Here is a 27,940-nt window from a genome sequence, read left to right on the forward strand (position 1 = left end):
TGTTCCCTCTCTTGCTGTGTCTCTGTCAAATAAATAAATAAAAATCTTTAAAAAAATTTTTTAAAAAATACACATTTCCTCTTCCCGGGCTTTCTTACAGTGACAGCAGGTAGCCCTGTAATCCAGCTCTGGCAGTGACTGACAGGAGTCAGGTGAGGCTTCAGGAAAGCTCTCTTCTTGATAAAAAGGTAGACTCAGCTGTTATGTGTCTTTGCCCTTTGACCCTCTACCTGTCCTCCTGCCTGGAATGTAGACATGATGCTGAAGGTGCAGTTGTCTCGTGTATCGGGTGTTGTCAGCGTTCGGCCCATGACCCCGACACTCACCATTCCTATATTCAACACAGGCTTCCCTCCTGAAAGCTCCTGTAACTCCTAGGGCTTTTTTTGGTTATAGGATCATGCTAGCCTATGTGTGGCAGGTTGAAAGTGCCAGAGTTAGTGAACCTGGGGGCAGCCCTCAATGACAGATGGGAGTTGGTGCATAAATATCTGAGCTCTTTGGCCTTCAGGTTAGATCTTTGAGGCATGAGCTACATATATTGGGAGCAGACAGAGCTCCCTGAGGTCCCCAATGGGACTGAATGAACAGCAGTGGCCCAAAACAGTAACCCAGTCATTAATGCACCCTGGATTTGGTTTTCTTTTCCCTTTCACTTCCCTACTCTATCTTGGGATCACCTTCCAAATCAACTACTTACAGGTGAATCCTTGTCACAGGCACTCCTGGAGGAACCCTATCTAGGACATTTTGTGACCATGTGGATGAAAGCCACATCCTAAGGATGGAGAGGAATCTAGAAGCAGCCTGAGTCCTTAACGCTGGACTTGAGCCCTGTACCAGCCTGGGACTGGCTTCCTCTGGACTTCTTGTTATTTGAGAAAAATAAATGTCTTATTTAGGTAAGCCACCACAACTGGTTTTCTGTGGCATGCAGCCAAATGCAACTATAACTGAGAGAGATCTGGAGGAAGTTTTAGTTGACTCCAAACACAACCAGTCATGGCTGCTAACAAAGCTGATGCTCTGAATGCACGATTATTGACCCCTTACCCTCTATTGGCATGTTACAGCTAGCACAGTGTTTCTGATGTGTTGCTTTATTGAACGCCCATGTTAATTTAGTGAGGTAGGTATCATCACCTCCATTCTCAAGTCCAAAGAGGCCAAGTCACATTTATACATGGCTAGCGGTGGAATCGGGACTCCCAAGTCCAGTGATATTTTGCCATAGGGACAAAGAAACTAGGTTTTCATTCTAAGAATGAAAGATCTGTGGTTTTTAGGTGATGAGTTGTAGCGTTACCTGCTCCCTTTGCCTGTCTCCTGAGTTCCTGTGCTTTTCCATCATCGTCCTTCACTCCCATGGCACTGCGGGCCTTTGCTCGTACCACAGGTACCCCTCCTATATGCCAAATCTCATCAGACTTTATATACTAATTGTGTTTTCCAAAACATGTGCTAAATCCTCTTTAGGCCTTTGCCAGGAATGCTCTACCTCACAAGTGAAAACTTGGTGCACTTGGGCCTGCTAACTGCCTCCTCATGGTAACTGCAGGCAAGATATCCATCTCAGTATGGCCCATAGCACCAAAAACATATGGATGCTCACTAAATATCTATAAAATAAAAATGCGCAGCCATGGAAGAACCCAAGTTGAATTCAAATTTACTCCTGTTTGAAATCGTTAACATAAAATTCCATCACACATAAAAATGAATATATACTCAGTAGAAGATTTCAGACAAATGAAATAATAGTCCACTGAACATTCGATAAATATATTCAAGCATGACTTTTAAAAGAAAGGACAAAATCATAATGAAAGTGTTCATTAGAATGGTGTCCATTTAAATGTCACCTGAACCATACCAGATAACACTCACTTTAATGAAATGTGTTGAGAACCTAGGAGTTTATGTATAAAGCTGAGCATTTTCAAAATTCCTGGGCTAGATAAGACAAGGTTGTGTTCTCTTACCAGTGACTCAGGAGATATCATATACTTGTGTTGTAAGTGCTGGTGTGTGGAGACAGGGCTAGCACCCATGACCGGCTGTGCTCTGGAAAACAAGCATGCCATGCTCCCATGCTATTCTGGGACCCGGGAGACAGAGTCTGATCTAGGGTAAAACTACATGCAGGGTGTGGAGAGGAATGCACCAAGAGGTTCACGAGGCTGGAGGACCAAACAGAAAGCAGCATGCTTTGACTTCAAAATACATGTTAAGTGAGGCGAAGAAGCCAGGAACCTTTTCACAACTGTTCCAAATCAACAACTCCTAAGGTATTTATACCAGGGTAGTTGGGAGAAACACAAATGCTCACTGGTCCTGAATCAAGAATTTAACTATCAGAACAGATGCGACTTTGAGGATAGGCTTATCAAACTACCTAAAACTCAAGTCAGGTATCAGCTCAAAAGATGCCTGTTCTGGTTATCAGCTGGCAAGGAATCTATAAAAATGTCTACATATGTATTTTTGGTAAATTTATTTCACAAAGCCACCGTTTCGTTTCATAAGGACAATAAGGCTCATTAAGTTACAATACAAAATTTATAAATGAGATGACAGGTCTATTGAAACACAATTGCTGAGTAAAGGCATTTTTACTAACTATAAAATCCAGTGAAACAGAAGATTAATTACACCACAGTTATTGTCAAAAGACTTTTAGACTTAAGTTCAAAAGGTTAAGGATTTTATAAAAACGATAACATGAAACTATTAATTACATATGAAAAGTATTTGATTAGATACAGAAAATAATAATGTGTGGTTTTCTTCCTCTTGGAAAGTAGTTTCAGAAAGTAACACCATCTCCAATTAAATTTTGACTTTATCAGTGGCACCATAAACAGGAAAATTCAAAATAATCCAGTTATTTTGGCCTCCAAATTAAGTCACCATTATGTTTCTGAAGTAATTCAACCAGGACACACTGGAGTAGCCTATAGTTACACAATATCATGCAAGCTTAGATTTTTTTCATTAGTTCTTCTATTTTTCCGAAGTCCCCTTTCCAAGGACTCTGACCTTTAAATATGTTTACCTAAGGTTCCAAACACTCACGTCCATTGTGAGAATGTGGGATAAATCCATTTTCTTTAATGTGAGAAGCTACATTCTAAGAAATGACCCCGAACTCACTACACTGGGACAGGGCTGGAACTACTATCCAAAGATCTGAGGGATGGTCAGGGAACAGACCTCAGACAAGAGATTTTTAGCATTTTTAATTTTCTAAGAGAAACAGCCTGGGAAGGGAAAAAGTGTTCTGTAATCTAGGGTATGGTGAAGAGCCCTTGCTCTCATAGCTAACCGTATGAAAACATTATTCCTTAAAGACACGCAGGTCTACGAGCCAAGGCAAGCTTTGGTTAAATGATTGGTAGCTTTTGTTTGGCTCTGGAGGTTTCCATGGAAACAGCCTGAGAGACAGAAAAGGCAGCATTATCATCTTTATCCATAATGCCATCTGATAAAACTGCACACTGATTCATTCACGCTCTCCAGAAGAGATGTATTACTTGCGATAAGCCTGGACAAAGGGAGGTGTGAGCTCTACCTGGTTACGTTCTCTATTTCCTTGCCTTCCTCCATTTGAAACCTTAAATTATAATCGTCATAAAACCACTTCTGAGCATTTCCCTCAGGAACCTCTAGTTCAAGTAAGGCTTCAATAATCAGAAGCCAAATGAAGAAACATCAAGCACCAAATGGAGCTCCACTGCCAACTTCTTTTTTTTTTTTTTTTTTTAAAGGTTTTATTTATTTATTTGACAGAGAGAGAGACAGAGATAGAGAGCAGGAACACAAGCAGGGGGAATGGGAGAGGAAGAAGCAGGCTTCCCATCCAGCAGGGAGCCAGATGTGGGGCTCGATCCCAGGACCCTGGGATCATGACCTGAGCTGAAGGCAGCCACTTAACAACTGAGCCACCCAGGCGCCCCTCCACTGCCAACTTCTTAAAAATCATATGACACCAAGCTTCCTGTAGCTGAAGAAATTATTCTGAAGAATATTTACAATTCTATTATATATCAGGCCTCAGCCAGGCAAGAAATACTGTCTCAAGTGTTCATTATACATAGTTGAATCAGGTGGCATCATCCATAATTTTTCTCCCTCTTTATATCTAGAACATTTGTGTGTGAATATAAACCTATCTACTGGTACCTATATCTATGCCTACTTATTTAATATATTCATATATACCACACACCATTACCTAATCTCAGCTCAGGTTAGTGCTTTTAAGAAAGACCACAAAAGCAGCCCTAGCTCAGAATTCTATATCTGAAGTACACAGAAATAAAAACCTTAACAACAAAATATAAACAAAATAAACCAGTTAATGAGGCATGCAGCCTTTAGCACCATATTAATGATCAAGGAGGCCAAGAGTGTTGACAAAAGTCTAAAGATGAACCCAGCTCTGAATTTTCCCCCTGGAATGGGATCCCAAACATAGAAACCTCTTATGGAGTCCAGTACTTTCAAAAAGGGAAAGCCTGAGAAATTCTATTAACAGAAATGTCAAAAATCCATGATCTGCCAGAGATAGATAGATGATTTGACATTGTTTCTTATTCTAGAAGCACTGAAAACATTATTCCTTAAGAACAAACTGCTCACTTTTGGAGATCAGTTGGGAAATCACTGCCAGTTCAATGAACTAAATGGTACTTCAGTAAGTTAAAAAGACATGATATATCCCCCAAAAGGACCAATTTACTCATGGAAAGTAGTTTATTAATGAACAGTTAGCTCCCTGATAACTGTGTAACAACACAGACACTGGCTACACTAAAGAGACCCACCCTAGCACATATAATTGCACACTCCACATGGCAAAACATCTGAAAACCACCCATACCTCTATGCACTATGGCATTGGTGTGGGAACCTAAATCACAAAATAAAGTCTCAGCTTGATCCTTTCCATAAGAAGGGACTTAAAGTCTAAGAAAGGGTTTACTTCAAGATGTGCTGATGATTCTGGCGGTTTAACGGGGACAGGTAAGAAGTTATAGGGCTAGAAATGACTTACCATCTAATGCAAATCCCTTATCTTACTGGTGGGAAAACTGAGGCCTCCCATTAAGTGGTAGCCCTAACCACTGGAAGAACCATGACCAGAAGAGAAGTCATGGAACTGTTAATGTGGTACTTTGTTCATTATGTTTCTCTCTCAAGCGTCTTTAAATCTTAACATATGTCATTTAATCAAGCTTGAGGAAAATGACTGAGAAATATCAGATATGAAAAACACTGAATTTTTACAAAGATTTTGGCAATAATTCACATTCTGATGTGCTTAATATTAATGAGGGGGAAACCCCAGTTATCTTTTGGTAAAGATGTTATTCCCCGCACAAAACAGGTTCCTTTTGTGAGAGCTGTTTTTGTAGGTACTGGCAAAGCTTACAACTGATGGCTTTCATATGTCCCATCTTTGGAGTAAGAGTTTGATTCAGCAGATCCTATGTCATCAGGTGGGCTGAAACGATTGCTGTCTTGAGAATCTGTATCAATACTTTTGGTTTCTGACTGAAGGTGGACAGAAACCTGAACCGCTATCTCCTGGCCTTGTTCATTCAGAGAACCATCATCTGAATCTCCTCCTGGTGAATTACTCCGGCCCATCTCCGGGTTAATGACATAGATGCCACCTTGAGCATTCAAGGCAGGTCTCTCTTTAATTCTTTCTCCCATGTCATCAGGGTCATCCATTCGCACAGCCTCAAACATCTCCTCAACGAAGGCCCGACAGTTTAGAATAAGGGGTGGAAGAGGGACGCTTCTTGCCAGTTCTTCAATATAACGGGCAAACTCCATGGTCTTAAACTGTGTGACTTTGGCGAGCTCCAGAGTCTTGGCTGAGGTGATGATAGGGATGCGCTTTGCGATCTCAAAGGCTTTCTGAAGCTTCTCAGCCCCTTCAGTCCTGAAGAATTCATTGATAGCCTTCTCAGTCTTACGAAGATGGCTGCTCATCATGCAGAGCCGTGTGACATTCAAGATGAGGGTGATTGTAAAGGCAATCAGGCACACAATCATGTAGTAGACACTCATGTCTCCCGAGGTGAAGATAACACGCAGGGTGACAGAGTAGGAGGCACGAATTGGAGACGTGACGAAACATGTATAGAGCCCTCGGTCATCAAAGACTACACTGGTGATATTCAGGAAGTTATCAGAAACCAACCATTTTCCACCTGATAACCCAACAGAAATAAAAAAAATTACCGCATAAAGAATATTATGACTGAACAAGCCAACTGCCTTACCATAAATTTGCCACCTCTTCATGAGAGTACTTTACTTCAACTCATCTCTTAAGTTCTTCTACTTGTTTGCATCATAGAAGAAAGGGCAGACTTTTATGTCCAGAGTAGGAATTTAAACAGTCTGGACGTTAAAAAGAAATCTTCCTCTCTGACATGAACCATAGCTACATTTCACAGCTAGACATAACAAGCTTTTCAGGGAGATAGGTATATCTATATGATGCTAAGTGACTAATCTTTAAAAAAAAAAAAAAGTATGTGCGTGTGTGTGTGTGTGTATACTACATCTCTAACCTATACATTTTCATATCCTAGAAGGAAATGCCTCAGAAATACCAAACAACAGTTTTTTCTGGGGTAATGGGTTGAGTGATTTATGTTTTCTTATTTAACTGTATTTGTTTACTTTTGATAACGAGACAAAAATTTAAAAAACAAAACAAACAACGCTACCAATTTAGTTGAATTTAGTTTCAACTACTAACTGGTTCATCTGGCATGGGTTGCACATTTAATTTGTTTTGTTAGAAAAGGTTTGTTGATGTTATATTGACTTTCTGGCAAGAGTAACTAAAGCACAAGCCAAAAGGTATGTGTCACAAGTCAGGGCAAACAAGCTGCTTGGCAAAGAGAATAAAGTTGCCCTTAAGATGCCTAAAGGATCTTTGCGTTCTGTTTTAAAACTAAGACATGCTGCCTGTCTTCCTTATACAAAGGTACCTGCACTCAGGGAACATGTACACAAAAGTATCTAAGAGTATGAAAAGCAAAGCCTACAGACCACCCACCTTGATTCAACACCCTTTAGTAACTTGGCTCTGCCCACGCAATTCTGTTTGTGGTCAATTCTCAGTATATCCTGTACTTAAACTACAAAAGTCATTCAAAGATGGGATGGACAGGCTAACCTGGGGTATAGGCAGAGTCCCAGTGACTAGAGGTGTTGTCCTGGAGGAGGCTGGGGAACTGCTTGTTAAGTGCCACCTGAGCGCCTAATCTTAAGAAGCTGAAGTTAAGAAATCTTCAAGATCTCTTTCATCCCTGAGATTCTATGGTTCTGGATTATTTTAATGGTACACCCATTAGTAAGCATTCTGGATTATGTCCATTTTTATTATCATGGAAATTTATCTAAATTCTATAGTTATATTTAAGAGCCATCTCTTCACTCTCTTCACTAATGTAAAAACAAAGAGGAAAATATATAGTTATGGAATATATTCATTATTCCACAAGCTTCTGTTCTATGAATTTGGAGCCATGGAAAGGCTTTCCTATGAATCCAAGGTATGATGAAGTACATACACTCCATTCATCAACCACTGTAATACCACCGCAATGTAAACTCTCTAGCTTACTTGCTGCTAATAGCTCAAGATTTATGAACCTTATACTAAACTGACAGGCTCTTTAAACTCCTCTCACTGGAGATGCATAAAATTTAATGCAGTTTTCCAGAGCTGCTACTGAAAGCATCGATGACAGATGTTAGTGGTTTTCAAATTAAAGGCAAAAAGGAAGATGAAACTGCCATTCCACTTGGTTGGTCTCATCCTAACCAATGCTTTGTTGATGTGGTCAGTCTGTAATGATCACACCGACTGAATAATTCAAATCTCAGATGTGTTTGGTCAGGATCGTAGAGCCCAAAGGAAGTAAGAGTTGAGATCATTGAGTCCAAATGTGAAACCCCAAGTCATATTCAAAATATATATTCTGGGGACGCCTGGGTGGCTCAGTTGGTTAAGCGGCTGCCTTCGGCTCAGGTCATGATCCCAGCGTCCTGGGATCGAGTCCCACATCGGGCTCCTTGCTCAGCAGGGAGCCTGCTTCTCCCTCTGCCTCTGCCTGCCTCTCTGTCTGCCTGTGCTCACTCTCTCTGACAAATAAATAAATAAAATCTTTAAAAAAAAAAAAAAATATATATATATATATATTCTGGGCACTACTCTAGAGATTCTGACTCAAAAGATCCATATTCTTAAGAAGCTGATTAAAAATATTCTGTTCTAACAACTTAAACTCTTAAAACCCCTGGTGGCCAGTTAACTCAGTTTATACAAAGTTAAAACGTTTAGCATATACTTTAGAAGAAAACACCATCTGTCTCCTTTTCTGTTTTCCATTCTAATATGAATAACCAAATATGCTTTGTATTCCAAGAGGTTAGACTATCTTTCTAGCAAAAAGGGCAAGAAGGGCCTTTCCTGAAAGTGTAGCTTAGGAGTATACCAGAATTTAATCTTTATCCCATTGATTTTTCACGGTGATTTCTTTTTGAGGTACATTAATATAAGTAGTCTTCAAAAATTTCTAGCAGAATATTAGCTATGGAAATAATGTTCTGATTAGCATGTGGTCACAGGTTCACAAACAGCAAAATCAAATAAAGGCCTATCAAAAAGGAGACCTTGGTGCATTATTACATCCGGGTGATTTTTAAGACTGAGAGGCAAAGGTACAAGAGAAGCTCTCCTGTTTTCAAGTTAATTAAGGTATAGCATAGAAAAAAAACTCTGCTGGAAGGGTTTATAGAGCTCCTTCTCAGTGCCCTTCTAATTCTCAGATGGACTTAAAGTTTTATGCACAGAGATAAAATCTTTTAAAAACCGTCCTGGGGAAAAACAAAACAAAAGAAAACAAAACACACCATCCTGGATTTCCTCTAAAATTTTTAGTGACTCATTTCCAAACAAAATTTTAAAATTTATGAGAAATTTACTTAAGTCTAGCCACAACCCTTCCTCCTGTATTCACAAAGGGCCATCACACTGTATTATTCACATTATAGTCTAGGTGAATGGGGTTGTGCAGTGCACAGCCTGCACAGCTATCTGCAGCAGTCCTGACGGAGTCTACCTTCAATGAAGAAGGAAACCAGCTCACCAGCAGGAGAGACAATAGCTTCCTGTCATCATGTGAACACCTTTTAAATTTATAACTATTCTTTTTCTTTCTTCTTCTGGTTAAGTAATTATAATTATTTTGCTTTTTCTCATAGTTATAACATTCCAGGCTTTTCAAAAGTTTTAACCATACTCTGGTACCTCATCATTGAGATTCCTTGTTGCATATGCCATCAAACCAAGGAGTGAGAAGTAATAGGAAATGAGTAATTTTGATTAATTATACCCTGGCATAGTTACCTCTGCCTCTGCCATCCAGCTGCTGTCCTTTTGAGTTGTACCAATGGACATCTTCATAGTGGTTGACTGTGAGAAGACACTCGAGTGAAACACTAGTTCCCTCTTTGGCTATGATGACATCGTCCCCTGAGTGGGAACCTGCTGAGAGCTCAAAGCTTGGAGGAAATGATGAATTGAAGGAACTATGATTTGCTCCCCGGGGGGCTATTTGGTTGAAGCTTACATCTTCCAAAACAAAAGCTGCTGGCACAGTAACACTCAACACTAAAGTGAACAGATAACAATGTGGCTTCATGGAAAAATGGGAGGAAATTTTGTTTAGGTTTGGAGAACTCAAAAGCTTGTATTCTATAACAGGAGCACGGTGGGTAATTTATTGCTTGATACTGGGAGTTTTCCAAAAAAGTGGGAGATTCAGGCGTATTTTGAAATCTTCAAAATTAAAAGATGTGAGTGGAGACCAACCTAAAAGAAAGCCAGATATAAAGTTTAACCAACAAAGACTCATAATGGGGTGAAACTCTTATGTTCTAGAAATGCATAGATGTGAAATTGATTAGAATAATTGGTGCTGACATCAGAGAGCAAAAGAGAAAGAACACCGCCTAAAAATCTCACAAAGAGAAAGCAGAAAGAGCACTGAATTAGGAAACTGCAGACAGACCTAGATTCTCCCGGCTGTGCTACTAACAAGTTTTAAGACCTTGGCAAGTAGCATTCTCCCTTGGCCGTTTTCTCATCTGTCAAATGAGACTAGATGAGACCTCTCTAAAGACTCTTCTAGTTCTGAAAGACTATGCTTCTATTTTATTCTGACAAATCTTATGCAACAGGGATTCAATGAAGGCTCAAATATTTTGCTTAATGATCTTTTATTTCAACCTGCACCATTACCATCTGTTACTATATCAATAATATAAATCAACTGATACATCACGATCATAATCACGGAGCTCAAAATTTGAGCAATCCAAGTACATAATATATTAGCTTTAAATAATGCAGGGATACTTAAGGTAGTTTTCTGTTTGTTTTATTATCAGAAAGAAAACTGCACTACTATATACACATAAACAGTTATTGACTTCTGAGGCTTTAGAACCCCCCTCTTGGGGAAGGCTGTTGGACAAAAGCATTTTCCTTTAACAGTTTCTTCAGTATCAAGAGACAAAATACAGTATTTTTAAGTTTGTGAGAACACCAAATTTTAGCTCACAGTCTGCAAAATCAGCTCAGGGAGGAACTGACATCTTCTATGTCTAGTTGGTAGAAATGCAAATATAAACCACAGGGAAAGAGTGCCAGACAGATAAAATACCACGAACAAAGAACAAAATATCCCAGTGTAAGAGTTTATGTGATTATGACCATCTTCCTGATAATCTGATTCCTCTTTTAAATCAGTGACTCTCAAAGAAAAATTTCAACTTCTATTTCTGTAAAAGATAGGATGAAATGCCTAGCTTTATTTCCTATAATGGCCCAAAATAATTAGTTTTGGAAATGACTCGCCTTTGTACTTACATGAAGGCTGCTTGATCACAGAACATAAAAAGCAGTGGATCATTGTATTTAGCCATTAAATCCCTCAAAGTCTGAATCACAGTAAGCTGTAAATGTCATTTAATTTTCATTAGCCCTTGAAAGGATGGTTGAATGATAATAATAATCTTCTTTATCTTGCTATATCTTTAAAATATAAGAGTGGACTATTTAGGGTAAAACAAAAGACTTCAGACTTTGTTATACATAGTTGATTGAACACATGTGTTTATTTCTATTTCCTCCCCAAACCCAACTAAAATGACACTACAGGAAACAAAGAACTTGGGCATTGGAGGGGATTTCAGAAATGATCTAACTCATTCACTTTACAGTGACTTGCTCCTTTTAATTATACTGTATGTTAGTAGGGAATCCTGGCCTCTATTGGGCCAGAGTGGCGAGTGGAAACAATGGAAAGAACACTTAGTAAATGACTGCCGTTAGCCAGGCACCATGCTTGGAGCTTGACACATGTAAGCTCCTAAGTTCTTTTTCAGTACAATAAATATAATTGGTGGACAAAACTTTTGTCCTTTATTCTAGACTACTGCTTCCCAAGTGTGAGAGGAAATGACTGCTGAAAAGTGCTCTAGGTCTTCCCTAGAATTTCGATAATGAGTTCCTGTAGCTGTAGCCAAGTCAGCATTTTCCCAGTTTCATTCATTTCTTCTATTGGCATGACTTTTTTTTTTTTTTGCTTTTTATTAAGTCAACTCATTATTTTACTTTCATTTATTTCAAAAGGGAAGTCTATATTACATCTGTAAATATAAGTAACTGTACACAGAAATACGACGAAAACAAAGCAGTATCATTAACTGCTGTCTGCTAAAGGCTCTGAGCTGGGGGCCTCCTCTCTGTCAGGAAAACAAAAATAAAACAAATAAACCATCCACAACTCTACTTTATTCTAATACTACCTCATTTCTTTTTTTTTAAGATCTTTTTTTTCCCCAAAGATTTTATTTTATTATTTATTTGACAGACAGAGAACACAAGTAGGCAGAGAGGCAGGCAGAGAGAGAGAGGAGCAGGCTCCTCACTGAGCAGACAGCCCGATGCGGGGCTCGATCCCAGGCCCTGGGATCATAACCTGAGCCGAAGGCAGAGGCTTTAACCCACTGAGCCACCCAGGTGCCCCCTCATTGCTTAACCTACCATCATCCTCTTCTTCCCTACCTATTCTACCACTGAGTCAAAACCACAGTTTTATTATTTCAATTCATTTCATTTCATTTCAGAGAGGGAGTGTGCATGTGAGCAGGGAAGGTGCAGAGGGAGAGGGAGAAAAGAATCTCACTCAAGCAGGCTCCACACTCAGCTGGAAGCCCCAAGCAGGGCTCAATCTTATGACCCTGAGATCGTGACCTGAGCCGAAATCAAGAGCTGGACGCTCGGGGCGCCTGGGTGGCTCACTGGGTTAAAGCCTCTGCCTTCGGCTCAGGTCGTGATCCCAGGGTTCTGGGATCGAGTGCCACATTGGGTTCTCTGCTCAGCGGGGAGCCTGCTCCTCTCTCTGCCTGCCTCTCTGCCTACTTGTGATCTCTGTCAAATAAATAAATAAAATCTAAAAAAAAAAAAAAAAAAAAAAGACTTGGACGCCTAACCAACTGAGCCACCCAGGCGCCCCAGAACAACAATTTTAGACTAGCAGTTATACATTTTCATTTATACTATACTGAGCACTTTCTATCTGCCAACCTATTGTATGAGGACACTGTCTCTGCCTTCATGGAGCTAAGTCTGGCACAGGACACAGACACTAACTAAAAACACATGCAAAATATGGTAACTGCTGCCCGAAGTAAAGTACAGGATGCTACAGTAGTGCCAAATATCGGGAGCAGCCTGTGTCACAGACAGCCGCCTTGAGAAAGTGAGGTTGCAACGGTACTTGAGGGATAAAAGGAACCGAGAACGGAAGAGAAGTGTCCTAGTAAGGGGACAGAGGGAAAAGCAGAGGGATCACTGGTTAGGTGTTCAGGAAAAAAAAGCTACAAGTCTGGTAATGAGAAGGGGTGGCCAGAGCGCTGGGTCTGATTCCTGATCTGGAGGGGAGGAGTCTGGGCCAACAGCACATCTGGGGGTAGACTTCAGAAGTGGAGTGGGAGGCAGAAGTGAGTGAAGGAGATAGCTGTGCAACAAGAAGAGGTCAAAGAATGTGGAGGCTCAAGAGTCGGAATGGGAATGCCCACCAAGATCAAGGCAGCTAGAGGAGAAGACACTGGAAATAGAAAAAAATGGACTTTCTCTCCCTGCTGAGATGCAGGAGCTTTGGAAGAATAAACAGCCTCCATATGAGAGGGCTGTGGGGCAAGCGGGGTCCTGGCAATGTTGCTGCTGTGTGGAATTCCTTCCTGCAGCTTCCCTGAGTCTCCTCTCAAGTCCTGGCTCTCCCTCCCACGAGGTCCAGAGGATACCTGGATGCTGGCTGGCTTTTCCCCACACTTCCGGTAGCTGTCACCATTACACTACTCACCGGCTCCGGGATGTGCTGCTCCGTACTGCTTGGAGGTCCACCCCATCTCACCTAGGAGTTCCTAAAGCATAGGGGCTATATTTTTTGTTGCTATACTTCAAAACTAGCACATGTTCAATAAATATTTACTCATGGAAATTAGTTTAAATCTGATAAAGCATGTGATATACCTTTGTAAAGTGAAGAATGTTATGCAGTAGGGATTGTAATTATTCAAACTGACATGCATTTACTAGTGCTTATTATATTGGGACAGCCAATGCTAACGATCTCCGGAGAACTTTAGAGGCATAATGCCTAAAGGCAGTCCTTGAGTCAACCCCAACTCCCAAAATCTTCATTCACCATCTTGTCCTAGAAGATAATAGTGGGGATAAATGATTACCAAGCCCAGGTTGACTACTAATATCCAGGGAGCTTGTTAAAAATATACATTCCTGTGATCCACACTAGCCCTAGTGAATAAGAATCTCTGGACTTGGACTTCGGAATTTATGGTGTTAATTAGCTCCTGGGATGATTCTGAGGCTGAGGGTCCATGGGTTGGCACCCAGAGACTATGACTATCTATACTTCCTTATTTCCTCTCCAATAGCACTGCAAACTGTCTGAACACTTCCAAGAAGAGAGAACTATCACTCACATTCCATTCTGGACTTAGATTATTCTGGATCAGGGGAATTGTAGGACTCTGAGAAAGGCAGGGTAGCAGAGAAGTTCAAGGTACAATCCTTAGAGCCAGATTTCCTGGATTTGAATCCTGATGGACTTTAATCAGCCTTGCAACTTTTGTAAATGACTTAATCTTCCTGTGCCTCAGTCCCCTCATCTTTAAAATAGGGCAAATAATAGTGCTTGTTCTACAGGACTGTTGTGAGGTTTGAAGGAAACTATATAAAACACAGGGTCTGGCAATAGTAAATACTGAATAACCTTTACTTACTATTGCTGATTGTCCTTTTAGACACTCTAAAACTTTACATCTGACAATAAAACTATTATTTAAGATAAACAGAACACCTCTACTCAGAATACTATGCAACCATTTAAAAATCTTCGAGGGAAGAAATTATTAATTTCAATCTGTAATTTTAAATTTCACATTTTTCTTTTGCTCATTGCAAATAAGTAATAATATGGATCAAACAGGCACTGTAAACTGAAGTAGGGAGTCCAACCATGATATATTACATTGTTTGTGTGAATTCTGAGTTCATGGTAAAAAATCTTTGTTGTGATGTGCCTAACTTACCTTTCCCTTTTTTGAGATCTACCTCTATGTTCTGGGGCCCAGGAGGAAGTCAACCTTTTGCCAAGTAAACTAATCAGAAGCTTTGATATTGGAATTTGGATTTGCGACACAGTGGGTTAGGGCCATTTGAGAAAGAGAAGGAGCTGATGCAGTCAGGTTCAGGCCACATATAAAGAGAAGCAGAGACACAGGACCACAGGGATGCAGAAGGGAAAGAGAAGGTGAAAAGAAGAGAGGGGAATGGAAAGTAGAAGGAGGGAGTGGGAGGGGAGCAGAGGGGAGGAGAAAGACTCACTAAAGTGCTGCTCTGGCTCTTCACAGAATTCTACTTCCTCCCTCCAATATGACTTTTTTTTTTTTTTTTAAGAAATAAAGATCTTTATACAATTTCATTAAAAATTAAAACCACAAAAATTAAGGCAATGTAAAAACAAGAAAGGAAATGGAAAAATGGTTAGGTAGGAGAAAAAAGATTAGGTTTGCAAAAGTGACTGAATTGTGGCTGTGACTACCAGGCAATCCTCATCATGGATTTCCACTTCCTCTCCTCCACCAGAGTGCGGTGCACAAACTACCCAAGGGGTCAAGATTTGCGGTTCCTACTCTGTAGAGACACAACCATTTGCCTCTACTAGAAGTTTAAAGGAGCCTACAAGACAGGGTTTAGAAAAATACTATGAACACTTTTAAACTGCTCTTAGGTCAAAGGTGGCAGAAGTAGCCTGGTACACTGATTTTATGCCAGAAGGACAACAGGTCCTATATTATCCTCCAGTCAATAAAAGGAAGGCTCAGCCTGGGCACTTTGTACTCATACCATGGGCATCCCAAACACAAAAGACTTCTAGTCTGAGCTCCTGAAACACAATCCACTTGGAAGTAAGAGGCTGGTAAGCAACTGGGAGAGAAAACAATGGCAAAGGTATGGGTCCGAGAAGGTGACAAAGTGACAGAAAACAGAGTGAAGGAACAAATCACCCTTGGAATCAGAATAGGTCTTCCTATTCTTCCTAAATTTATTCTTCCTAAATTTCCTTGTGTCAGAATCAGTTTGCTACTTTCAACAAAAATTACATTGACTATATCCATTCTGTTCAGGCTGGTGTAATAATTTCCAAACAGCTCAGCTAAATCAGGGGCCCATCATGCTGAAGATGAAGTAATGGGTGCTGCAAGGGATGCCCAAGGTATTAGGATACTGTTTCATACCTCAGGAATTTACACACTAGTTTTGGGGCTTTCCATAATAGTTTATGCCTCCTAATTTTTTTTTTTAAGTAGGCTCCATGTTCAATATGGAGCTTGAACTCACGACCTGAGATCAACAGTTGTGAGCTCTACCAACTGAGACAGCTATTTCTTAATGCTGCAGCTGACATCTGAGGCTAAAAGGAAAGAGTTCAAAAAGGAAAATCAAAGTGCCACCTTATAAACAGTTAAAAAGGGCTATGCTAAACTTGTGGGTGAAGTTACTTGGTAGAATGTTTTATTACCTTTCTTCAGCATTAATAAGAATCAGAAAAGTGATACTCAAATTTAATCCAACTCCTTTTTCATCTTTTAGGTACAATAAAACACAAGCTCTTCTAGGATCATGAATAATCAGAAATGTAGATGATTTTACCCGATAGAATCATTCTAAATATTGGCTATATCCTAAGAAAAATAAAGAATGAAACAAAGAACAAAGAAAAGCCCCTAAGCTGTCATCCCTAACAGATTGCCTTGTTGCTGTTCCTGCCAACTTTAGAGAGAAGAAATATTTCCATTCGGCTCCAATTCTCAACAGAAGTAAATAAGGAAGTAATGTAGCTGATTTCCGTGCTCATAGCTCAATGTTAAGTTGGCTGAGGAAACTGCTGTTTGCAGAAATAGTTCTGGGATAATACAAAGTGGGGAAAAACACGGATACCCAGATGGTACTGGTTTCAAGTATACTGGGATATTAATGCTTTATTCCCCATAATTAAATGTGTTCCAGGTTGTATTTACAGCTTATCTACTTTTCTCTGCCTGCACTGTTATATTTGGAAAATGGAGAAGCTCCCTTATGGCTGGCACACAAATGGACCAAAGTGGCACTCCAAGTTGGAAAGGGGGAGAAAAAGCAAATGAAGAGCAGATTATTATTACTCCTCCATTCTTTGCAAAGAACAAACATAAAACTCTTCTGGTTATACTCAAGCAGCATTATAGAGATCTGAACCATAAAAAGGTTAGTAATACCCCAAAAGACATCACCATTTTGAGGATCATTTTCTGAAACGTTCCTAATTAAAATAGCCCTTACACTCCCAGTAGTATCTTAGAACCATCACATACTTCATATCTGGCATTTGGGCACTGAGCTCAAACTTCAACATATTTTGTGAAAAACACCTTTTTCTGTATTTACTGGAGCTTTGTTTTAAACTCAGGATCATTTCCATTAACTGTGACTTATACCCTTTTGCCATAAGCATTTATTGAAGCTACTGAATGCAAATGATAAAAATACCTACTTGATATAGCATGTAATGGGTCTAGATTTATGATCTCCTTACCCACTTTTTTTCCCTCTATAGTCTAAAAAATTAAACTCAGTATAACTAGAACAGAACTTCTCATTCTCACCTTCAGATCTATTTGTCTAGTATATACATATCTTGGATGGTAGCCATACAATATAGTTCCTTAGTTTTGCAAGATCAAAGTTACAAGATCATCAAGGCTTCTTGGTCAGGAGCATGGTGTGAAGTGCCTGATCCTATTCCTGGATGAAGTCGTGGGCTTGTGAGGCCTTAGTTTTCACATCTACTGAATAAGGTTATTAACAGTAATGACCTCATAGGGTAGTTACAAGCATTAGATGAACTAATGTGGGTACATTATAAATACATGCTATTGTTATTATTATTTTACTTCCTAGATGCTTTTCAATTAAATCATACTGTGTCCCCACCCTAGTCACAGTCCTTTTACCTTACCTGGGCACCACACTATTCTTCTAATTTCTAAATGGGTCTCACTAACTATACCCCAACACCACTTCTCTAAGAACTGGCCCTAAACACAAATCCAAGAAAGTCCTTATGATTTAAAGATCTACTGATTTTCCACTGCCCAAGAGATCAGGCATCATAATTTTAATTATGATTTGGTCAGGCATCATAATTTCCAGGAAGATTCAACTGGTAGAACAGAAATAGCCGGAGGAAGCCCAGTGGTGTCTGTGTGCAGAATAATTGCTTGTTGAATTGAAGGAATGAATGGATCTAGATGGTTGGTCTTTAGTTACACCTGTCACCAATTAGCTATGATCCGTTTCTTCATCTAGAGGCTGATTATCGTTATCATTCCCTTCTTTGCTTAAATCTTACAATCTTCCCAGTTTTCTGTCATGGCTCAAAGCCTTAACTACACTTGTTTTACTGTAATCTCTCCAAATGACTTTTTACTTTAAAGTTCTCGTTCTAATTGTCCCTTTTGTTAGAAACTTCCTGCTCCTCCCCACAAATCTTCCTGTGGAAATTCCACCCTCTCTAGAGTATCGAACTCAAATTTCACTTTATTCAAGAAGCCCTCTCAACCTTTATCCTCTTCATTTTGGATGAATTTCTTTTGCTCTGTTAGTTGCCTAGCACAATGAGAGTACTCAATTGTAAGACTTACTGGTTTCTCTCTTCTATTAGGTATCTATTTGTCCAAAAGACCGTAAGCTTACAGATCAGAGTCTAAAAACTTTCTCAGTCTTTGGCATAGGACTGGATTAAATGATCTGAATTCAGATGCTCATCAACCTGGCCATTAGAAAGGTACTTGCCACAAACTTCTTGCTGACTTTCCAGAGTCTCGGTCTCTGGAAAGTGTTAATGGCAACTTTTGAAGATATGGAAATATAGCTTTTATGTATAAAATTTTAGAGGGGAAAACACTCTAGAGTGAATATGACCTTTAACTGGCTTTCTCAAATCGCAATTTTTGAAAACATATCAAATTAAACTGTGGTGCTTGTTAAAGATGAATATTTCTTGGTCCCACACAGGCTTACTGATGTGGCATCTCTAAGGGCAAGGCCTGGGCACTGGCTTTTTAATGTGCATATAGTTTTAATGACTTACAAATTAAGCCCTTATTTCCTTTGATTGTCATAACAATATTGCAATCCAGTGATTCTCAAAGTGTGGTACAGAGGCCCCTGGGATCTTTGAGACTTTTTCAAAATGATTTTCATAGTAATATCAGAATCTTATTTTCCTTTACACTCTCATTCTCACACAATGTGGTGCAATCTTCCAGATGCTATGTGATGAGTGCTATCACAAGAGAATGAACGCAGGAGATATGAGAATCTAGCTATCTTCTATTAAACCAGATATTAAAAAGACTTAGAAAAATGTCATTCTTTATCTTTTTTATTTTTTGGAGAGGGAGAGGGGGATGGGGAGAGAAAGAGAAAAAGAAAAAGTTGTGGGGGGTGATTAGGGAAGGGCAGAAGGAAATGGAGAGAATCTTAAGCAGACTTCATGCCCAGCACCGAGCCTGATGTGGGCTGAGATCATGACCTGAGCTGAAATCAATAGTCAGATTCATAACTGACTGAGCCACATATGTGCCCCAAACAATGCCATTCTTAATGATTTTTTTTGTTTTGGAAAATATTCTTCATAGAAATGCTACGCATGTTAACATGTAATGAATTTATTATCATACATAAATTTTTGAAAGTTGTTTTGATACCTAAAATGGTAAACACTGATAGATATAAGTCACACGCACTAACTCCCTGATGTTCTCAGTATGTTTCAAAAGGGTAATGAGATCCTGAGACCAAAATGTTTGAAAACTGCTGCTATAATTATTATCAACAGCATTTTAAATATAAGATTAAGACACAGTTAAGTGACTTACCAGAGATTCCATATTTAAGCCCCAAATTCTATGCAATTTCCATTACCACAGAATACCAGAGGAAACTACCTATTTTATATTTATACAGTTTGGGGGGTTTTTTTTGAAATAGGCATTTTTAATAAGCTACCAGATGACAGTGATGCCCTTAAGTGTGGAGAAGCACCATGGAAAGCAAAGGAAACTATCTGAAGGGTTTTAGGAAGTGACAATTATTACATATGAATACTGAGAAGATAATCCTGAAGGCAACAGATGGAGTTGGCATACCTGGGTTCTTAAAATACCAAATCCCTGGGGCACCTGTGTGGCTCAGTCGTTAGGCGTCTGCCTTCTGCTCGGGTGGTGGTCCTGGGGTCCTGTTGGTCCTGGGGTCCTGTAATCGAGCCGCTCTGCTTGGCGGGAAGCCTGCTTCTCCCTACCCCACACTTCCTGCTTGTATTCCTTCTCCCGCTGTCTCTCTGTCAAATAAATAAATTAATTAAATCTTAAAAAAAAAAAAAAAGACCAAATCCCTTCACTTCTCTGGGACTTAGTTTTTCACATCTGTACAGTGAAGGTATCTCTAATTCTCTTTCTGGCTTTCAGTCTGGGTTTCATGCATTCTCATTGCTCAAAGACAACTTAAGAGATGCATCTTTCTGATGGTCAGTTTTAATCTTAAAATCATAAATAAGAGCACACCACTCTTCCCCATAGAAATCTTCAATGGTTTCCCATTGTTCTCCAAATAGAAGTCCAGCTCCTTGTCCTGCTCATAGACACTGTAAGATTTGGCCCATTTAAGCCTCTGGTCTCATCCCCCTTCCTCTTTTTGCACCAGTAATAGTGGCCTTTTTTTCTTCCCTTGACCTTGCTAAGTTTCTTACCATTGTTAAGGCCCGGTTATTCCTTCTGCCTGGAATGCTCTCCTCAAGATTTTCCTAAGGATTAGTCCCTCACTTTGTTCCATTACTTTATGCTGTTTAATTTTCTTTAAAGTACTCACTAACATCTCCCCCCCCACTGCTATTTTGTTTATTGTTTCTTTTTATTTTTTAAAAAAGGTTTTATTTATTTGTCAGAGAGAAAGAGCGCGAGAGAATGAGCGAGCACTAGCAGGGGGGAGGAGCAGAGAGAGAGGGAGAAGCAGGCTCCCTGCTGAGCAGGGAGCCAGACGTGGGGCTGCATCCCCACACACTGGGATCATGACCTGAGCCCAAGGCACAGGCTGAACCGACTGAGCCACTCAGGCCTTCCCCGCCCTCTTCCCCCCCAGCTACTATTTCAGATAATAGTGTTTGCTTGTTGACTTGTTTACAGTCTGCCTCGACCCAGAATGTCAACTACCTGGGAGCAGGGCCAGGGGCGGCTTGGAAGCCGGTGTGTCCCGGGCCCCCAGGGGAATGCCTAGGAAGGAGCCGATGCTCAGGAAACCGACGATGGGTGAACTGCAGCTCAAGCCTGGCCTTCAAAAAGGACCGGGAGTACCCTAGCTCCCTTCATGCTGGCCCCCGACCCATCGGCTCAAACCCATATCTTGGCACCCCGAGTACCTTCTCGCACGACCCCAACAGAATCCTCACTTACCAGACTGGCAGCTCAGTTCCCTCTGGCCCGAGCGGGGGCTTGACCCGGAAGTGCGCTCGAGTAGGCGGGACCGCCTCGCACTGAAGGAGTACTTCCGGGGCAGTAGGAGCGGCTTCTCGGCGACTGTGGCAGCGGTGAGGGTGGCGGTGGGCTAGGTGCGGGGCTTCCTGGGAGGAGGCTGGAGGGGTGCGGGGGCTCGGGACTCGGGGCCGGGGGGTCCAGGAGGCTGGGGAGGGGGAGGAGGCGGTCTGGGGCTGGGCGGCCGACACCTCCCGACTGGACGTGGAGGCTGTAAAGCGCTTTGGTTATTGAAGCGCTACGTTTGTGTGAGGAATTCTAGTTGTCAGCGTCGGAGAAGTTGGGAGCTCTTCCTGACCTCTGATGTCCCGTTTGAGACCTGGTCTTGTATGTGGAAAGAAGTGAGAGCGCCTGTTTGTCCGCCTAGAGACAAACATATTAATAACGACAGTAATGACACGACTACCTCCTCCGTCCTAAAGCCCCTGTTACCTCTGTGAGGCTGTGTGCCAGCCTCCGTTCCAAGCCCCTCACATACCTCAGGTGCTGGAATCCTTGTAGGAACCCTACCAGGCGGGCGTGCTAGCCCCGTGTTACAGTTGAGGAAGCGGAGAAGCAGCTAGGTGAACCGACTTCCTCGCAGTTCCGGCGGTCAGGAAAGTTGGAAGAAAGTCCAATTCCGGAGCCCGTGTTCTTAGCTGCTAAACTAAACCCCCTGCATTTTGGTAACTGTGTGGCTGAAAGTTCCCAAGGAAAATGGGGGAAGGTATATGTACACATAAATGTGTGCGATTTTATTTTTAAGAAACAGGACTCAGCCGTTTAATTTTACTTGTGTCAGTTCCTGGAGTCTTTCCTTTCCAATTATGAAAATAGCATACACTCACTACAGGATACTTGGAAAACTTACAAAACCTTAAATACTGCGATTCTGTATACCTGAAATTTATTCCTTTGTTGTTGTTGTTGTTGCTTTTCCTGTTAGAGTATGAATCCGTTGAGAACAGGGATAGCACAGCCATTATAATAATGAAAGTGACGGTAATGATAATACGAACAGCCACCACCTTTCCACCTAGCCAAATGTCTAGCGCATTCTAGATGCTCATTAAATCTTTGGTGCACAAATGAAGGAATAGACTCAGTGTTTAATATCTTGGAATATGTCCTTCCAGTCTTTTATAAAATCATATGAATTATTTATGTATTATGTATATTATATATATTATATAGTAGTTGCCCCTTATTTACCGGTGATATGTTCCAAGATGTGAGATGATAAAATGCCTATGTGGTGAGATGAGGTGAGATGAGGCGAATGATACAGACACTGATGTAGCATTAGGCTGCTATTGACCTTCTGACAACACCTCAGAAAGAGGATCAGAAGCAGACTTCCCACGGAGCAGGGAGCCAGATGCGGTGCTTGATCCCAGGACCCTGAGATCATGACCTGAGCCGAAGGCAGTTGCTCAACTGACTGAGCCACCCAGTCGCCCCTGAAGTCTGATTTTTAATGTTAGCAAATAATATAAAAGTTTGAACACTGCGCAGGCCAAATAACATTTAGAGGCTGGATTTAGCAGTCACACTCTCAGTTTATGGCCATTATTTTTGGCTATTTCAGATACTTTGTGCATGAATCATATTCTGATTCCAGCAGACTTCTTCTTCTCTGTTCTTTTAGCATTTTATATATACCTCACTTATAATGCTGTTTCCAAAGTGCCTTTTGTTTTTGTTTTTGTTTTGTTTTGAGAGGGAGAAAAGGAAGGGGAGAGGCAGAGGCAGGGGTGGGAGAGAGAGAATCCTAAGCAGGTTCCATACCCAGCATGGAGTCTGACACGGGGTTTGCTCTCACAACCCTGAGATCATGACCTGAGTGGACATCAAGAGTCAGATGCTTAGCTGACTGAGCTACCTCAGTGCACCTGTTGAGCTGCCTTAGTTCCTTTTTTTTTTTTTTTTTTGAGCTGCCTTAGTTCTGAATATGTCTTTCTCTTCTGTACACTAGAAACATTTGATATATTGGGATAAAATACATGCTTATATATACCTTAGTCTTTGGTATATATGCATTTATTTCTTCTTTGGTTATCTTTATTTCTCCTCTACTTGGTTATCTTAGAAACCAGCATCTGCTTCTCGTAAAAACACCAGTGATATCTTGGCTTTAATTGCTAAAGAGCTGTACTTATGGAAGGGACTGAATTGGTTAGCATTGCTACTCAAAAGCTGGTTTGATTTAGATATTATCTGATGGCTTAAATTTTAAAATTTAATTTGTAAGTTGAGATAAAAGTAATGACAGATTTTTTTTAATAACAGTCAATAAAAGGAAAAATTGATAAATTGGACCTCATTGAAATGAAAAACTTGCTCTGTTAAGAAGATGAAAAGATAAGCTATCAGCTGGGATAAAATGTTTGCAAACCAGGTATCTGACAAAGGACTTGAATCTAGAATACATAAAGAGCTCTCAAAACAGAAAAAAAATAAAAAAACAAAACCAACAAAGAAAATGAGCAAAAGATTCAAATAGGTATTTCACTGAAAGGGATATACAGGTGGCAAGCACATGAGAAGATGTTATATATCATCAGCCATTATAAAAATACAGTTTAAAGCCACAGCGAGATTATTACAGAATGGCTCAAAAAAGGAAGAAAAAAAAACCACCCACCAAATGGTGGTGAGAATGCTGAGAAACTTGATCACTCATACTTCACTGATGGTGATGTAAAATGGAAAGAGTAGCAGTTCTTAAAAAACCGAATAAGTACTTAACATGATCCAGAAGCTACACTCTTGGTCATTTATTTCAGAGAAATAAAAGCTTATGTTTCAACAAAAACCCGTACATTAATGTTCATAGCCATTTTATTTGTAATAGTTCCAAACTGGAAACAGCCCAGATGTCCTTCAGAGTGTAAGTGGTAAAACAAATACATCCATACCAAGGGCTACTGCTCAGCAAAAAAGTAAAGAAACTATTGATAAAACAACTTGTATGGATCTTGAGGGACTTATGCTGAGTGAAAACGGTTGATCTCAAAAGGTTACATACTGTATGAATCCATTTATATAACATCTTGTATGGAGATGGAGAACAGATTAGTGGTTGCTGTGTGGTGGTAGTGGGAGGTGGGTGGGGAGATATGGCTGAAAAAGGACAACACAAGGGATCCTTGTGATTGAACTCTTCTGTCTCCTGAGTGTGGTGATGGTCACACAAATCTATATGTATGATAAAATTTCATAGAGCTAAATACCCACACCTGAGCGCCTGTAAAACTAATGAAATCTGAAGAAGTTAATGGGTTGTATCAATTTCCTGGTTGTCATATTACACGGTGGTTACAAAGTCATTGCCATTGGAGGAAACTGGGTGGAAGATAAACACATCTGTCTGTATTTCTTACACCTGCATGTGACTCTAGGATAATCTCAAAAAGCTTAAATAACCTCCACCAAAAAAGCCTATAAGATTAATTTTTTTCTTTGACTTTTATTTTACAGGCAATGATCTAATCATGTCAGAGAAAGATGATACTGAGACTCCAGTGATAACTGAAGCAACCTCCACCCTTGAAGATGGGAACTGTGAGCCAGCCAAGAATTCTGAGTCTGTTGACCAAAGTGCCAAGCCAGAGAATAAATCAGAACCTGTAGCTATCACTCGGAAAAGACCAGAGTCCAAACCTTCCAGTGACCTTGAGACTTCTGAAGTTCTCCCTGTTGAGGCATCACAGGCTGTAGGCAAAGTAGAGTATCTGTTAAAACACTGGGATTAAAAGTTAAGGTTAAAACGCATTTGGAACCAAAACCAATTTAAGATTGTATCTATTTGTTTCCTTTAAAAGCTGTAAAAAATTTTCTCAGTTTTATAAACAACTTTATGAGTAGTTGCCTTTGCTATATGGTGCTTAAATGCAGGTGACATAACATCTGTCAGTCAAGCAATACAATTCTTTGGTTTAATGATATGTATTTCTTCACCTGTACTTGGGGCTAATAATTAAGATACCTTGGCTGTACACTCTCTTACTCTCTACTTTTCCCCTTTTCTGTTGCCTTTTGTTTTTCTACCTATGGGGAAGAATAGGAGACTGTTTCCAAAGATGTACTTCAGACTGGATGGGGATATTGGGGCAGCTGGGGCAAGTCCTTACTTTCTTCAGCCTCAGCTACAGTAGCTACAGTAGGTAAGATCATTTGTCATTTTATTAATTTTTGTGTGGATGTTGCTACACATCTGTTATAAAAATGACTTTGTTAATAATTCTTCTTCCATGTTTACTTAAGGGCTTTATAGTTTGAGAATTCATTAGGAATGATGGACTGATTTATACTATACCTGGAGTTTGCAGCATTTTCTCATTAGCATTTCTTATTAGAGTTTCTCATTTTCTCATTAACGAGAAATTGTTAATATAAAACTATTGTTTTGTGATAAAGCGAGTTTGTTGGTTTTTTTTGTTTGTTTTATTTTTTGGTAAGATTACACTCCCAAACATTAGGTATGTATGTTCAGAATAACATGTCTGTGACCATAGTGATTTTAAAAATCTACAGGATTGTTTTGGTTTGTTTCTTCAGTTTTGGTGGCTAATAGTAATATTCAAATGTAAAAATATAACCATTTTTCTCATTAGGACAAGGTATTTCAAATGTTATTGAGAAGGCAGAGACTTCTCTTGGAATTCCTAGTCCCAGTGAAATTTCAACCGAAGTCCAGTATGCAGCAGGTCAGTATGTGGAAACATTAAGATCTAGAATTTTGGGTCAAAATGGAACAGTTCAGCTCATTTTTCAGTATATATTTAATGAGTGTCTGATATTCAGGGCATCATGGGACTGGTGAGAAAGGAATTTGGAATCTTTGACTAACAGAGGTCTGTGTCCTTTAGCCACTTTAGTCATCTATGAAGTGGGATGATCTATGTCAAAATACTGTTACAAACATTAAATAGAATATAACAATTTCCTAGCATTGTGTTTGGCACAAATGAGTAAGAACCCAAGAAGAATTAACTGAATTTGACTCCATTGTGACACGAAAAAATATTCTAACATGTTTAGTTTGGGGGGTTTATTTTTTTTGTGTTTGGGTTTTTATAAGGTGAAATTTAATTTTTTTTCTTTTCTTACTTATTTATTTATTTATTTGACAGAGAGCGATAGAGATCACAAGTAGGCCAAGAGGTAGGCAGAGAGAGTGGGGAAAGCAGGCTCCTCGCTGAGCAGAGAGCCCGACACGGGGCTTGATCTCAGGACCCTGAGATCATGACCTGAACCGAAAGCAGAGGCTTAACCCACTGAGCCACCAGGCATCCCAAAATTTAATTTTAGATACCTGCTTTGATCAGTGTGCTCTTACTTAAGCCACAGAAGACAGAATTATAACCAGGAATCAAGGTGGCCTGGGACCAGAAAACAGGAAACTTTTCAGACCCTGATTTTGCTTTCTCCATCATTCAGGGGCTTTATTATCTCTCACTCTTGTTTCTCTTTGATCGTCTCATTTTTTTCATCAATAAGCATAATTTCCTGGGATAAAATTTTAAATAGGCCATATTTTAAAAAGTCAAATTTATTAATTTTATAATTTGTATGTATAATTGAATGTAATTTATATGTAAATGTATAATTTATATACAGTAACGTTTATTCTTTTTAGGTATACAGTTCATGTGTTTCAACGAACATACAGTCTTGTTTATACAGTATAATCACAGTCCATTGTGATTATACAGTATAGAATATATCCTATATGTGTATTGATAATCAAAATATAAGGATATTTTCATCACCTCCTGAAAGACTCCTCATGCCCCTTTGAGGTCACTCCCATCACTTACTCTCAGTTTTTGGCAAATGTTAATCTATTTTCTGCCTAAATTTGACTTTGAGCAGAAGATCACATACATGGAAACATACAGTATAAAATGTATTGTTACATATATCAGTAGTTTGTTCAAACAATTGGATTTCATTTTTGAAATGAAAATGAAAAAAGCTATGTTTTGGGTAAATAGTTTAAAATAATAAAACAGAAAGGGCTAAGGTTACCCTGTGTATAGGAAGCAGGGTCTAGTTTTTAAAATTTCACATAGATGCTGATAAAGCAATACTATTTATGGGCCATTCCTTCATGTTTACACATCCCTTTCCTCCTGTAGGAGAGACAAACGCCAAAGAGAATGCAAACTCCTTCCCATTGACTGGGCCATTTGGTGTATTCTCAACCATCTCTACTGCTGTTCAGACCACAGTGAGTAAAATGCACGGTGGACTGTACCCCTCTGTGAATATAGTGTTTTTTGTTTTTTGTTTTATCTCTTCCTTTTTTTCTTGAAAAGCCATGAGGACTGATTAGTATTATGGGAGTCCAAATTGCTGAAGATAGATCACTTTGACCTTAGGGGAAGAGTGAGAGCTCCTTGAAAACTTTCTTTAAAGAAGTAGAGAGCAGAAGATGAAGAGTAACAGAGAGGCAATGTACATAATAATTTATGGAATATGAATTCTGAGTTTGGCGGCCTAGAAAATGTCCCTACTTTACAAAATATTTTTCCCTGTAATTGCATAACTATAGATGATTAGAAATATTTTTAAAGGATTTTATAGGAAACATAATGTCTGTCTTAATGAGAACAGATAACTAGTACTTCTTAATTTTAATCTCTTGAAGTAAAACATATATACAGAAAAGTGAAGTCATAAGTATTCAGTTCGAATTTTT

General features: G+C 39.7%; 2 protein-coding genes across 6 annotated transcripts in view; one reads left to right on the top strand and one right to left on the bottom strand.

Annotated features, from left to right (window-relative positions):
- Positions 1 to 1,652: 1,652 nt before the first annotated feature.
- On the bottom strand, positions 1,653 to 21,231 carry MFAP3 (microfibril associated protein 3). 3 transcript variants are annotated; one of them, XR_013966836.1, is made up of 5 exons: positions 21,178 to 21,217; positions 19,879 to 20,069; positions 9,443 to 9,907; positions 3,962 to 6,224; positions 1,653 to 3,733 (listed from the first exon to the last, which is right to left on the bottom strand). XR_013966836.1 is itself a non-coding variant. In XM_080803773.1 (4 exons), the coding sequence occupies exons 3-4, from the start codon at positions 9,735 to 9,737 to the stop codon at positions 5,431 to 5,433; spliced, it is 1,089 nt and encodes a 362-aa protein (XP_080659899.1). In that variant the 5' UTR covers positions 9,738 to 9,907; positions 19,879 to 20,069; positions 21,178 to 21,231; the 3' UTR covers positions 3,764 to 5,430. The 3 variants fall into 3 exon arrangements, 1 of the variants encoding a protein (XP_080659899.1); XR_013966837.1 differs by lacking the exon at positions 19,879 to 20,069 and having other exon boundaries at positions 21,178 to 21,206; XM_080803773.1 differs by lacking the exon at positions 1,653 to 3,733 and having other exon boundaries at positions 3,764 to 6,224; positions 21,178 to 21,231.
- Positions 21,232 to 21,254: 23 nt separating this feature from the next.
- The window catches only part of FAM114A2 (family with sequence similarity 114 member A2), a 39,533-nt gene continuing 32,847 nt past the window's right edge, over positions 21,255 to 27,940 (top strand). Inside the window, exons 1-5 of one of the 3 annotated variants that reach the window (XM_080803988.1) lie at positions 21,255 to 21,311; positions 24,715 to 24,959; positions 25,301 to 25,400; positions 25,851 to 25,943; positions 27,378 to 27,469. In XM_080803988.1, the coding sequence (XP_080660114.1) occupies positions 24,729 to 24,959; positions 25,301 to 25,400; positions 25,851 to 25,943; positions 27,378 to 27,469 (516 nt within the window). In that variant the 5' untranslated portion in view covers positions 21,255 to 21,311; positions 24,715 to 24,728. Of the gene's footprint in view, positions 21,333 to 24,714; positions 24,960 to 25,300; positions 25,401 to 25,850; positions 25,944 to 27,377; positions 27,470 to 27,940 lie in introns of all 3 variants that reach the window. The other 2 variants (XM_080803989.1, XM_080803990.1) reach the window with 2 other exon arrangements.

The sequence above is a fragment of the Martes martes genome, assembly GCF_963455335.1.
Source record: "Martes martes genome assembly, chromosome: 5".
Taxonomy (NCBI): Eukaryota; Metazoa; Chordata; class Mammalia; order Carnivora; family Mustelidae; genus Martes; species Martes martes.

Coding starts and splice junctions, on each gene's coding strand:
- MFAP3 (XM_080803773.1), bottom strand. CDS start 9,737: ATGAAGCCACATTGTTATCTGTTCACTTTAGTGTTGAGTGTTACTGTG. Junction 6,225..9,442: donor GCTGGATGGCAGAGGCAGAG/GTAACTATGCCA, acceptor TTGGGTTATCAG/GTGGAAAATGGTTGGTTTCT.